General features: G+C 40.7%; 2 protein-coding genes across 8 annotated transcripts in view; one reads left to right on the top strand and one right to left on the bottom strand.

Moving 5' to 3' along the window:
• Nucleotides 1-705: 705 nt before the first annotated feature.
• On the bottom strand, nucleotides 706-12,614 carry L3HYPDH (L-3-hydroxyproline dehydratase (trans-)). The gene is made up of 5 exons (XM_011989562.1): nucleotides 11,859-12,614; nucleotides 7,199-7,368; nucleotides 4,134-4,256; nucleotides 3,908-4,045; nucleotides 706-1,173 (listed from the first exon to the last, which is right to left on the bottom strand). The coding sequence occupies exons 1-5, from the start codon at nucleotides 12,364-12,366 to the stop codon at nucleotides 1,048-1,050; spliced, it is 1,065 nt and encodes a 354-aa protein (XP_011844952.1). The 5' UTR covers nucleotides 12,367-12,614; the 3' UTR covers nucleotides 706-1,047.
• Nucleotides 12,494-13,446, top strand: part of JKAMP (JNK1/MAPK8-associated membrane protein) — a 22,475-nt gene continuing 21,522 nt past the window's right edge. For 4 of the 7 annotated variants that reach the window (XM_011989569.1, XM_011989566.1, XM_011989568.1 and 1 more), the window contains exon 1: nucleotides 12,494-12,644. In XM_011989569.1, coding sequence (XP_011844959.1) covers nucleotides 12,641-12,644 — 4 coding nt within the window. In that variant the 5' untranslated portion in view covers nucleotides 12,494-12,640. Of the gene's footprint in view, nucleotides 13,177-13,446 lie in introns of all 7 variants that reach the window. The other 3 variants (XM_011989565.1, XM_011989563.1, XM_011989564.1) reach the window with 3 other exon arrangements.

The following is a 13,446-nucleotide window of genomic DNA, read 5'->3' as shown; positions in this document are numbered from 1 at the left end:
AGTAGCACCTCTCCCAGCTTTGACAACTAAAAATGTCTTCAGATATTGCCAAATGCCCTCTTGGGATCTGTCAACCCCAGCTTAATCTAGACTGATTTCATCTTAATTTTGTCAATCAAGACAAAAATATAATTATCATACATTAATTTATTTAGGAAACACAATCTTCTAAGATTGTGCTTAGTTTTAGAAAACAACAAATAAGATAGGAAACCCAGCCCAAATAAGCTTAAGTCACAGGCCAACACAGTATATTACAGTGTGCTAAATATTGTCTTAAAAATATGTGAGTGAAATTATTTGGAGGTAACTAACTCTTCCTGACGAAGACTTTGTACAAGAGGTGACATTAGACTTTTTAAAAAAAGAAGAAAGGGGAAGAACATTTGATGCATGTGCAAAGTCTTGAGGTTAGTGTTGAAATGATCAGTGTCTGAATTCTAGGATATTGGAGATGGTCTCTGATACTTCATTACCTGTGGGTGTAGACGCTGGGCTTTGCACCACAGAGAACACCCTAGCAGCAGCTGTAACAAAGAAGCTGACTCCAACCCCATCCTTCCCAGGCTATTGTGCTAAGTGTTGAGTACTTTATAATAATCCATCTCCTTTACGTGCTGCTTATAGAGAGGACATTATTCTACTCAAAAAAAAAAATGGAAGACAAAAATAATGAGCTTGTAAAGTTCATTGTTAAATTCCACATATTATTCAAAGAGTCTTTAAAACAAAATATGATATTAATAGTAATTACCATAGAGCAATATTTTAAAAGTAACTACTGCTTTAATTTTACCTGATATGTTAATCATGAGAAAAAGACTGCATTTCTGGCATTTTGTATGCTAGACATAAGTGATATTTATACCAAAATACAGTTGCAAATATGAGGTATAATGACTTTATATTTAGTCACAGGGTAGTATTTTAGAAAGAAAATTAGTTTATATGTATAATTTGATTATTGGTTTTCACCTAATTTAGAGAAAACAATCATTATGGATAATGATTACTTTAAAAAGAAAGCCCTCAAAATCATGGAAGAAGTCACTTGAGAAGAAATCCATCCCTCAGTGGGTCGTCATCTTCTACTATAAAGCTTGCTGTACCCGTGTAGTGGGCTTGTCCTGATACTTCCACTATAACAGCTTTAAAATCACCACATTTCGCTTCCTGAAAAAAGATGGAGTATACTATCAAAATATTGCACTCATATTGTATCTGGCTTGAAAATTGTACTCTTCACTTTTATCATGTGAAGGAAAGGCAAGGAAATCCTACAGGCAAGGGAAGGTTTTTAAGGAGAGTGACGTGGTCAGACTTGTGTTTTAGATAACTGTAGCTGTAAAATGGGGATCAAACTGGAAAAGAGAGAGACAAAAGACCCAGAAACATGTTAAGAGATAACCTCAATTCACTGAATGATTCCATAGTCACTACGGGAGTTTTCAGTGACGATGGAGAAGGAGAATATATACTAACACAGAGACAGTTTGGAGGTAGAACTGATAGGCCTCTTGACCAATGCATGTGGGAACTGAGGACTAGCAATAAGTTAATTATAACCATAGTTTCTAGCTTGGAAATGATGCTAGTGATGGCATTAACCATAATGGGGAGAGAAAGGAAGAGCACATTTGAGAAAGGAAGGAAGGAAGAACTTTTTAACAAGGTGAGTTTGAGACACCTCTGGGACAGTCATTTAGAGATGAGCATAATGAACAGTTGGGATTAAGTGCATTATATTCTGAAAGACATACAGGGTAGGTAGGCAGGGCAGGGATAAAGGTTTGGGAGTCATCATCAGTAGATGGTTGAAAACTAAAGCCTAGGAAGTGGATGAAATTGCCCAGCAGCATCAAACTGTAGATGAGATGAGAAGGAAGCTGAGGATGAAGTGATGGGAACATCTAAATGGAAGGACAGGGAAAGGAAGCTGGGACAGGCGAAGAAACTGAAAAGGTACCATCAGGGAGCCTGGACAGGCCCACACAGACAGGGAGAGAGCATGATGCAAGTGAAGACGTTCTGGCAAGCATGATCAATAACTATAAAACAAATAACTGGAAACATTAACTTCAGCATATCTTTTTATGTTCTACTTTTTAAAAGAAGAATAACTGAAGCGAAAGGTAAAATGTCAAATATTGTTGGGGTATAATACTTTATCTTTTTATAAAGTTGCTGTAGTGTGACAGGTCCTTCACCAGGTTATGTAAGGATGTACGTGCACTGCTTGAACCCTGAAGGCTTGGGGGGTAAGCCAAGGGCATGGTGCCCAGCCAAGGAGCAGGTATCCCTGAGAACCCAAATATCCCAGAGAATATCTGGGAACATACCAAGGAAAACAGTCCTATCACACATACACAGTAGGCAAAGAGCCAGAAAATTAGCTTAAAAGCAGCTTAGAGTCAGGAGGCAGGATGGGTCTCCATAGTTGTTCAGCTGCTTCCCAGGAGTGCCTTGTATGGAAGTTCTAATAAATGCATCGACTTGCCAACCTGGACGTGTCTGAGTCATTCTTTGGTCTCTCGGCTCCCTCTCTATTTAGGGGGACATTGCAGTCCCAGATTCTTCTCATAACAGTTCCTATAATATAAAGCCTCATTGACCTTTTGCTCTGACAGCAATATAATGTAATGCTTTGGTCTGTTCAGAGAGACCCAAGTTCATGACCTGGATCTGCTACTCACTAACTAACCTCTGGCAAATTACCTAACTTCTCCAATTCTCCATTGTATCATCTATTTAAAAGGATAACAACAGTACAGTACTGACCTTGTAGGATTCTTGTGAGGATTAAATGAGATGGCATGTATCAAGTGTTTAGCTTGAAAACTGATGAACAGTGAAGTATCCAATAAATGTATGTTATTATTTTTATGTTCCATTTCAGATTCTGAAGACAGTGTGTTCCAAATTTTTGCATACAACATAAATGGTTTCACATGTCTAAGATTGCTATATGATGTAGAGATCTTTAAGGAAACTCTAATATTGAGAAACACCAAATCTTAAAAACAGCTATATTAGGGTAGATTGTTTGCTATGTTAAAGGACTCTTTATGAGTAGAATAATTTACTGAATGTAGATCAATCATTCTGTAGTAGATTTCCTTTACTACTGAGATTCATTACTTAGCGGTTAGCACATTTAAAATTTTATTCCATTACAAAAATTTGATGTTCCACAACTTTTCAGGGCTTTCACATCCTATTATATCAAATAAAACACTAATACAAAATAAAACAAAAAACAAACAACAAAAAAAACCCAAACCCTGATTTAGTAGCTCTTAAACCTTTTGGTCTCAGGACCTTTTTATACCTTAAGATTTGAGGATCCCAAAGAGTTTTTCTTTATATAAGTTTTATCTATCAATATTTACTGTATTAGGAATTAGATATATCTGTTCATTACTTCATTTTAAAAATAACAAACCCATATTTTTGTGAAAATAACTATGTTTGCCAAAACAAAAAAAATTTATGAGAAAACTGGCAATGTTTGATATTTTTGCAAACTTCTTTCATGTCTGGCTTAATAGAAGACAACTGGGTTCTCATATCCAGCTTCTGCATTCAATTGGTTGGGTTATCATACATCACGTAGCCTCTGAAGAACTCCACTGTACACTCTTGAGAGAATGAGAGTGAAAAGCAAGTAATGTCATTATTGTAAACATAGTTTTGACCTTCTGAACCCATAGAAAGGAACTTAGGGGCCCTCTGGGGTCCCAAGACCACACTGGAGAACCAATGTCCTAGTTGAAAAGAAGTTTTTACAGGCCTGCTTTAAAATTCTCTTCTGAAAGCTGACTGAAGAAATTTATCAAACACCCAACTCAGGCCTCTTCAGTCTCATGAGTGACACATTTATAAATAAGAAGCTAAGGGTGTCACTTACCCTCACAGCTTTCCCTGTGAATACTGAGCCAGTGGTACTGCTTTTGAAGGCTCTGATCTGGTTCAGTTCCAGAAGCCCTTTGTGATACTGTAAAGCAATTCGGGCTGTCACTCCCGAGCCAGTGGGACTTCTGTCAACCTGTTTCAGAATAAATGAAGATAGAATGTTCATAATGTTTTAGTTCCATATTACCTGGCGTTTGTCCCTAAACATTCGGTTTTAATACCTGTTCATCTGCAAAAACACAAATGTTGGTGGTTGGTTCCTTGGTATAAGCATCTTTTCCATCTGTTAATATGGTTCCATATAAAAAGGCAAGGTCTTCACTATCAGGATGATTAATTTTAAACTGCAAATAACAAAAAAAACAACCACACAAAAAATAAATATTTTGATTCAAATTTATCTTTATAAATAATGCAGATGGGTCATTTTTAGATGTAACTTTTTAATCATCATTTTTAAAATACCGTTTTGGGCAACGTATACTAATTGCTAGAAATTATGTCATTGTCTAGATGAAGTAACAACTTTATTGGAAGTTATAATTATTATCATACTTTGAGTCCCTTCTAAGGAAGCTGTCCTGCATATAGCCTTTGCTAAAAAAAGTAGTTCTATTTTATACACCCCTCCCACCCCAAATACACATAGTCTTTGCAGCACTGACCCCAGGATGGTCAATCCACAGGCTGGTGATGGCTTCTCCAACAGGATGAGCTAAGGCAATCATAGTCTTATTCTCAGAAGCTTAAAGAGGATAATGTGGGAAAATCAGGCTCTGAGTATCTAGAGCTGAAGTTAATACCAATGATAGAGACAAAGGCTGTGAGAGGACATAACATTCTGTAAGAATGCAGAAACTATTAGGTGAGAGAAACAATTGGATGAAAAATAGCTTTATTGTAGCCGATGAAGTCAGTTGATTCATCAAAAAGCAGTAGATATGCACACAAAGAAGCAGGCACTGGCAGGGTAACTAAGTCACTCAATGGTAGATTCAGGTCCAAATGTGCAAAGCTACTTGTTCTTGGAAGTCTAGTTCTTTAACTTTTCCTGGATTTCTGCAAACATTTGTAGTATGACTGAGATTGCTGTAATCTTACTTCCCTTGTATATCCTTATAATTAGTACTTTCTACTTCCAGTTACATGTCATTTAAAGCAATGGAACAGCTTTGGGTTCTTAACATCCAAAGAGTCCATCTGAAACCACGTTAAAGTCTCCTGCAGATTGAATCTTTGTTCTCCATCCTCGTAAAGCGATATGCCCCACCTCCACTATAGCACATTCCAACACAATGCTCGCTTCCCCCACTGGAGCTAGCTCCTCGAAGATGGAGTTTGTTCTTTCGGATCTAGCATAGTGTCTAACATCCATACAGTATGTTTTTGGTAAATGTTTGTTAAAAGAGTGAATGAACGAAGATGAATTTATATTAACTTTAACTCTCCATCCACATGGCCTTTTCCTAAATCTGCTTCAGCAGTGTGAATGGTCAACAGTTCACAGAGTAATTAATTGTACTGTCTGATACATCAATAATAGAACTTGTCCTCATTTTTCTCAGAATCCTTCCTGCCTCAAAGTCCACCCTTGCCACCTTGTTGAGTTCAAACTCAAATGAGAAGGACAAAATTACACCTTTTATTAAGATATCCATGACTTTTTCTCTTCAATTCATTAAAAATTAGGAGAAATTATTTTGTGCCAAATTGTTAACTCAAACTATTAGCTGTCCTGCTTAATGGAACAGAAAATTAATGTACATTCAGAGCTTCAAAAGTTACTATCATAATATAATTACACATATTGGTACTGGCAGTACCAGAAAAATAATTTATAATACTGATACAGTATATATTCTCATTTTGTTATTTAAGTTATAAATTATTTTAAAATAAAGCTTCAGAACATAATAATTATTAGTACATTAGACACTATCTTACACAAGTTACTTTTTACTACCAATAAATTCTCACATACTAAACATTCAAATACTGTACATGTGCTTTATTTATAGGTCCCAATTTCAAGGTAAAATGTGCTTCATTTGTGCTAGAAGTGAAAGAATATTCTAGAATTATTTATTATCTAAACTGATTTTATCAAAATAGCTTTCCCAAGTAAAAACTAGAGTTATTTAAGTAGTTATTTGAGTAACTTCTTAGCAATATAGGAAAAAAAAATAGGAATTAATGTTCTCTATGAAATAAGAAAAAGGTTTAAATCCATTTTGTATGCTATATTTTACATTTATTATTTTCAAGTTTTACAGAATGACCACACACATGCATTTAAAATTTGTACAATTCTATAAATACGTTTCTACACATTTAAGGAACTATAAACTCTATTAGTATGTATGTATTATTAAATTTAGTAATTGCTGGGTGTGATGGCTCACACCTATAATCCCAGCACTTTGGGAGGCCGAGTTGGGAGGATCACTTGACGCCAGGAGTTTGAGGCCAGCCTGGGCAACATAGTGAGATCTTGTCTCTATATAAACACACACACGCACACACTCACACTCACACACAGATTTAGCTGGGTGTGATGGGGCATGCCTGTGGTCCCAGCTACTCTGGAGGCTGAGGCAGAAGCATCATTTTGAGCCTGGGAATTTGAGGTTACAGCAAGCTCTGATCACACCACTCCACTACAGCCTGGGTGACAGAGCAAGACCCTGTCTCAAAAAAATAATATTATCATTTACTGAACATTTACTATTGGCCAGACACTACTCTAAGTCCTTTACATTTATTGACTTATTTTATTCTCACAACCCTACAAAGCAGGTATTTTTTAATTTCCATTTTGCAGACAGGAAAACTGAGGCATATGGAGGTTATATAACTTGTCCAAAGTTATATACATTACAAGTGGTAAAGCTAGAATTCATAGAGAGTTTTGCTCTAGAGCAGGGGTGTCCAATCTTTTGGTTTTCCTGGGCCACACTGGAAGAGAAGAATTGTCTTGGGCCACACATAAGATACACTAACACTAATGAGAGCTGACGAGCCACAAAAAATTGCAAAAACTCATAATGTTTTAAGAAGGTTTACGAAATTTGTTTTGGGCCACACTCAAAGCCATTCTGGGTTGCATGTGGCTCGCAGGCCATGGGTTGGACAAGCTTGCTTTGGAGGCTAAGATTTTAATAAGTACCCTATTCTTAGTACTACTAGTAATTTAAACATCATTTAATTTTCTTTATAGACCTAATAATGTATATTTCCTCCATGCCACAGAGAAGGGCATTGGTTATGAAAGCAGAGTAATACTGACCTGAGCTTTCACTGCCTCTGTTACTGTACTCGCTGCATCCACAAGGTCCCTGGTCTTTGCAGAACAAATGTCTAGTCCTAACTTTTCAGCACTAACAAATGCATAAAATGCACCGCCATATGCAATGTCCACCACCACCTTTCCATGTCCGGGAACATCCACCATGAGATCTAAAAAAAAGATGTGTTTGGAAATAAGATGTGTTTGTTAATAAGTATTTTAGCAACAAAATTCAAAGGATTTTTAATATGTTTATTTTTCAAGAGGGATGTTCTTTTCCTATCATGAAAATAATGAAGTAAAAATCAATTTTTTAAAATTAGTAAGCATCAAGTGAATAAGAGCTAGACGCATCATTCTATTTTCTATTTTAACTTGATGACTGCAGAAGTTACAAACTGAACGCCATGCTTTCCCTAACTCATACAGACATATTCATTAACTTCTCTGAGGATCTTTTCTAGGAAACACCACTGAGACCGAGAGAGGGAAACCCAAGGGCATCCCTGTGAACACTAAGAAGGAAAATGTCTATTCCCCACTTGTACTATGAGAGATGGTTTAAAATAGTAAGGATCTTGGATCCTATTTACAAATCGGTTTTCTTCAGCTGTAATGTCAAAACAAAAATTTTAAAAGATCTACATAAATTATATATACTTATCTACATATTTTCATCTCATTAAGGTATCCTGCAGGCAAACACACAGAAAAAAATGACATTGTAGAATCATTGACTGCTACAGCATCATCTTGCACCAGGGTTTTTATTTGAGCATTTTAAGTCTCAACATCCCCAAAGTTTCACCTGAAGGTCAGTAGTTTGAAATCTTGAATCTGTATTTCCAAAGAAAGGGGGCTGGGTGATGTTTATTTCCCCTCTTCTCAAATTTTTCTCTTTTCCTCTTCCCTAATTTAAGCTGGCTTGTTGATCACTGTCTTTCAGGGAAGCCTATGGCAGGGGAGAAAGTTTGTCTTTCATGTTTTTATTTTACGGAAGCCTAAGCTCTAAGGGAAAGTCATCTGTTGGCAAAGGAGTGTCCTGAAGGTAGAAATATTTCTCCTAGAGATACATTTTTTCTGCCTTGAGAAGAGTGGAGGCTGAAGGTCCTTAGTGCGCAGAGGACTCGTGTTAACTTCCGCAGGGCAACACAGGAGCAGGACGTGAAGAAACAGAGGACGGGGAGGTGGTGCAGAGGGCATGGACCAGGTGGGGTGGGACAGCCAATGCTGCTGCTCCACTTCGCTGATTAACTGTGTAAGCTGAGGACTGAAGTGCCATCCTCTCCAAGGCCACAGCACTTTTAAGAAACGTTGGCTCACACATATCAGGAAAGGGGACAACACATGGAGTGATGAGGCTAAGTGAACCAAAAGGGGACAGAGTAGGGTTTCAATTTCAGAAATTAAGTTTTGGGAAAGAAAATATGTCTTGTGTTCCTGAGTTTTCATGCTAAGTCACACAAAGATACCAGCATGCTATCAGTCCACAGAAGGCTATCAGTATGCTGTCAGTCCACACTAGTCCACAGAAGCCCTTTTAACCCATGATGTGCTAAAACAGAGCAAGTTTATCATCGAAAGAGTAAAACATGCTGTGGATTGTAACAACAAAACTGAATCAAAAATGTCTTTATCTTGATGCTGGTGCAACAAGAAAAGCAAGTTTAATGAAAAGAGAATGGGGAAGTAGATAGAAATGAGAGACTGCTGGAAGGTGGAGAGCTAAGGTGAGGGTGCAGATCAGCATTTACCAGGAGACCCAGGTGACGGTCCCGGGGCTCAGTCTGCCTGCCCTCTTCTCTTGATTGTAACACCTGAATGGGGCATTGGCCCCCAATCAGGGGGCCAGGATGGAGTTGGGAAGCTGGTTCAGGAGAAGTCATCCCTGAGCCTACAATCATTTCCCTGGCCCACCCTTTCTAGAATCTTGGGTCTGGTTTTCTCAAGGGGGGCAGTTGGGTAGGGTGCTACACCTCACTGAGTTTTGGTTTCCTTTTCTTTAAAACGGACCAAATTTCCTTTAAAGTTACCCTTGTCCATCAATTATCTGTGATTACTTCATTTTTTAATCACTAAATTACTAAAATTAAAAATTAAGATATTTATTTCACCCTTGAGTACTTCCTATGTGGCAGGTCTTTACATATACTAACCCCTTAATTCATTACATTAGCGCCTTAATTACTACAGCCCTGAGAGGTAGGTACTGTTTTACTTACTATCCTCACATTATTCCCTGACTTACCCACCAAATAAGTGGCAGAGCTTGGGGTCAAACCCAGGACCAGGTGACTCCAAAGCCCAAATTCTTTGTACTAAAATACACAACCTCTATCCAGAATGCAATCCAAAGTCTAAGGGTTTTTCCTTTCTTCTATACAAGCATATCACTGAAATTTCAATTTGATTTACTTTGCTTAAGATTTAGTGAGCACCTACTATGTGCCGATTACTGTAGAAGATATAAGAAGTACAAGGAAGAATAAAACATAGGCTTTTCCCTTCTTGGAGTTTAGTTGGACAAGATAGATTTTAAAATACGCTGTATCTGTGAATGAGGGGTGATACACTAAGCAGTATTCCAGAAATTGAAACATATCTCCTTAAACTACAAAAAATTTTAAGGATGAGAGCCAAGCAGTATGATAGGCCAGGGTTCCAACCATAGTTCTGCCATTTAGTGTGTCTTTGGTGTCTTGTGCAAACTGTAACTGCTATTTCTCCTAAAAGAGTTGTTTTGAAAATTCCATGTGTGGGGAGTTCCTGGCACAGATTAGGGACTCAAAGGCCAAAACTTTAATTTCCAGTGGGAATAGGTTTCTCAAGAGGACCAGATGTTTACATTTGTCAATCAGCATATTCTTCTCCAAATTTCATTTATTTAGTTACTCATTCAACAAATATTCATTGACTAACTACTCTTCCAGGGACCTAGAATACTGTGAACAAAAAAGAGTTTGCATTTTAGCCCAGTGGGGTGGAGAAGAACTCAGCAACCCTCCGAGGTGGGTACTATTGTCATCCTCATTTTACAGACTGTGATACTGAGGTATGAACTCTAGCACAAGGTCACTGAGATGGGGAGAGGTGGGGCAGTGACCTTGAACTCTATGTCTGCCTTGTATACATTTTTCAAAGTAGAGAATATAGCATTTCATTTTCTTAACTCAGTTACCATTAATGGCCATTAATTATTGTAGTCACACACTGATGCTTTCAGGAACTACTGAGAGGAACTACTGAGGTCAAGTGGTTGACTGACCTGCCCTAACTGACCCAGAAATGTGATGTAGTTCGTGTTCTTGCTGCCGGCTGCCATTTCCCACAGAAGTCTAGAGTGTTTCTAATCTGCTGCTGTAGTTGCCTGTGGGGAATTCTGGTAACCACGCTAGTTAAATTGTTGAGGTTTTAAAAATGGAATCTTAAACATAAATTCTGTCTCCCTCAAGTGGCCTCCCAATCTGGAAGTGACACCATTCTCTGGGAAAATGGCATCAATTTCTCCAGAGGCATTCTTCGTTAACTTGTGGGTTTCAGTTGCCTGAGGTTGCTCTAAAAGTGCCTGTTTTATTACTTATCATTCATAATCAGGCTAATCTGAAACCTAGTTCTTCAGGGGGAATCAAGGTCCAACTTTCTAACAGATGATTTGCATGGCTTGAAGATTTTTAAGAGGATAACTCTGTTCCTGGTAAACTGGCTCCTGGCTCACTTCCAGTCACAACGACTAAAGCATTCTTACTGATAGACTGCGGCCCCCAGGAGGTAGTATTCAGATGAGAAACTAGATGCCAGCTTGCCAGGTCATCCCCATGAGGGATCTCCCTCGTGTAAGGGTTATGGTTATACAGAGGCCCTGCTTTACATAAGCTGTACAAGGATCTGTACTAGGGAATCCAGCAAAACCTTTTAATGGCACAATAGGCCTAGGGAACTTTAGCAATCATATATACCTTGCCATCTATCTCCAGGAATACAGTATCTTGCACACTCTCATTTAATCCTAACAAAAAACTCTACGAGGTAAGAAACGGGCACAGAGAGATTAAGTACTTTGCTTCAGGTTGCACAGCTTTAGGGGGTTATCAGGATTTGACACCAGGCAATGTGTGTTCCTGTTCTTAAAGAAAAGCAACATTCGTATCTTAATGATTTATAAACTGCTTTGTTCATTCCTTCTCATTTAATTCTTCCTCAAAGAAGTGGGGGAGATGAGGAAAGGAGACCAGGTTTAGTAACTTACTGTGATTCTGTGTCTACCAAGCATATTCTGAGCCAGCCTGGAACCCTGGTACATTGGCTGTTCTTCGCTCTTTCCTTGACCCTGACTGTACTTTGCTTTACCCACCGGTGAAATCTCTAGGAACGCCTCACGAGTGCAGAGGGAGGCATTGAGTCAGGGTAACACGGAATTCCTCACTCCTCAAGGGTCTCTCAAAACCTCAGGCGGACGGGAGTCAGGGAAAACAGAAATTGCACGCACCAAGCAAATACGGAAGACTGCTGACACACGTTCGCAGTGATTTACCTTTTTATTAATTGCAAGGGCACGCGGGATGGGTTAGTTGCGAGAGTTCCAGCCTAGAGACACCATTAATGTTGTTAGTTGCGTCCCGGTTGCAGCTCTGCCCTGGGCTGGAAAGGTCCCGCCCGTTACCTGTTGCCAGCACAAAGGCCGGGACGCTGTGGAAGCGCACCGGGCCGTGGCTGCGGCCGTCCTCACACGCCACGAAGGCGGTCACCAGCCCACACGGGCAGTGGATGTTGACGCGGGCCTCGCGGGTGCCCGCAGCGGGCGCCGGCACAAGCCCGAAGTCCAAGGCAAAGCGGCCCAGCGCCAGCACTGCGTGGCCGCACATGGAGCTGTAGCCCTCGTTGTGCAGGAACAGGACGCCCAAGTGCGCGTCCTGCAGCTCGCTCGGCACTAGGACAGCCCCGTACATGTCCCGGTGCCCTCGGGGCTCGAACATGAGCCGTCGCCGCACGTGGTCAAGGTGCTGGCGCATGTAGCGCCGCTTGGCCAGCAGGGTGGGCCCGGACACCTCCGGACACCCAGCCAGCACGATGCGCAGGGGCTCGCCGCCCGTGTGCATGTCGACCACCGACAGCACCGGCGTCCCCGGATCATGCGGGGGCAGCCGGGACACCGCCAGCGCGCTCTCCATGGTCTGCGTCCGGGGACACAAGAACCGTCCTGCAGCGACGACTTCAAGCCCGACCCCTACCCACTGACTCCTGGCGAGGAGGGCGGGACGCGAAGCAGCGACCCCTCGTGGGGCGGGACATCAGAGCCTAAACCCGGAAGTGGGGGAGGAACTTCGGAGCGGTTGCCCAGGTTACTGGGAGGCGGAGCCGCCGAGCTCGCTGTGGCCCGGATGTTCGGTGCAGCTGCCAGATCCGCTGGTCTAGTGCTTCTGGAAAAAAACCTTCAGGCGGCCCATGGGTGAGTGATCGCCAAGATCCCGGGAAGTCCTGGTTGTTTCTGGTAGTTCTGGTTGCTTTCCTACACGGCTGGCCTCGGGCTCGGCTCTCTGTAGGCGGCCTTCAGCTGGCGGCGCAGGCTCGCCCCTTGACCCCGCCCGCCCTCGGGCCGGGCCCCGCACTCTTGCCGGGTTGGGGTGGTCTCTGTCCCCGACGGGCTGCCAGGGGAGGCGCGCTGTCTGCGGCGGAAAGGCCAGGTCTTTGTTGTTTGGTCCGAAATGTCCCTTCAGTCCCTTAGTTTAATGTGAAGGGAACACTTGCATGAGGGTTGACTTCAGAATTGAAAACGCGGGTGATAGTGCAGAAAAAACTAAAGCAGAAGCAAGTTGCTGCATAATTTGTCTCCTGCTTCAACCTCAAACGTAGATTTGTAGGGCCCGTCACAAAGGGGCAAGACCGCTGCAAAAAAATAGAATCTTAAAACTTTAACCATCGTTCACTAAAGGAAATGAAAGGGGAAATTACACAGTCACTTGGAGCCTGGGTTTTGTTTAGTAGGTGATAGGCTGTTTATTTCAGTTCAGTTTATCATACTGGTTTTCAGGCCTTGGATTTTGAGAAACTTTAGATTATTGATATTCACATGTATTTATTAAGCATCTACTAGATGTAAAACCCATACAGAAGTTTCCAATTCCTTAACTTCTGCATTCTTGAAAAACCTGAAACAATTCATTTTCATGTATTAATTTAGAACATTGTGATTACAATGGATTACAAAAAAAAGCGCCCATTAAAGAGGCCAGTGGGTTTAAAAAGCTAAG

This window comes from Mandrillus leucophaeus, unplaced genomic scaffold (assembly GCF_000951045.1).
Source record: "Mandrillus leucophaeus isolate KB7577 unplaced genomic scaffold, Mleu.le_1.0 Scaffold359, whole genome shotgun sequence".
Taxonomy (NCBI): domain Eukaryota; kingdom Metazoa; phylum Chordata; class Mammalia; order Primates; family Cercopithecidae; genus Mandrillus; species Mandrillus leucophaeus.
The sequence above is the reverse complement of the archived record's forward strand: the minus strand, read 5'-3'. Positions and strand labels throughout refer to the sequence as shown.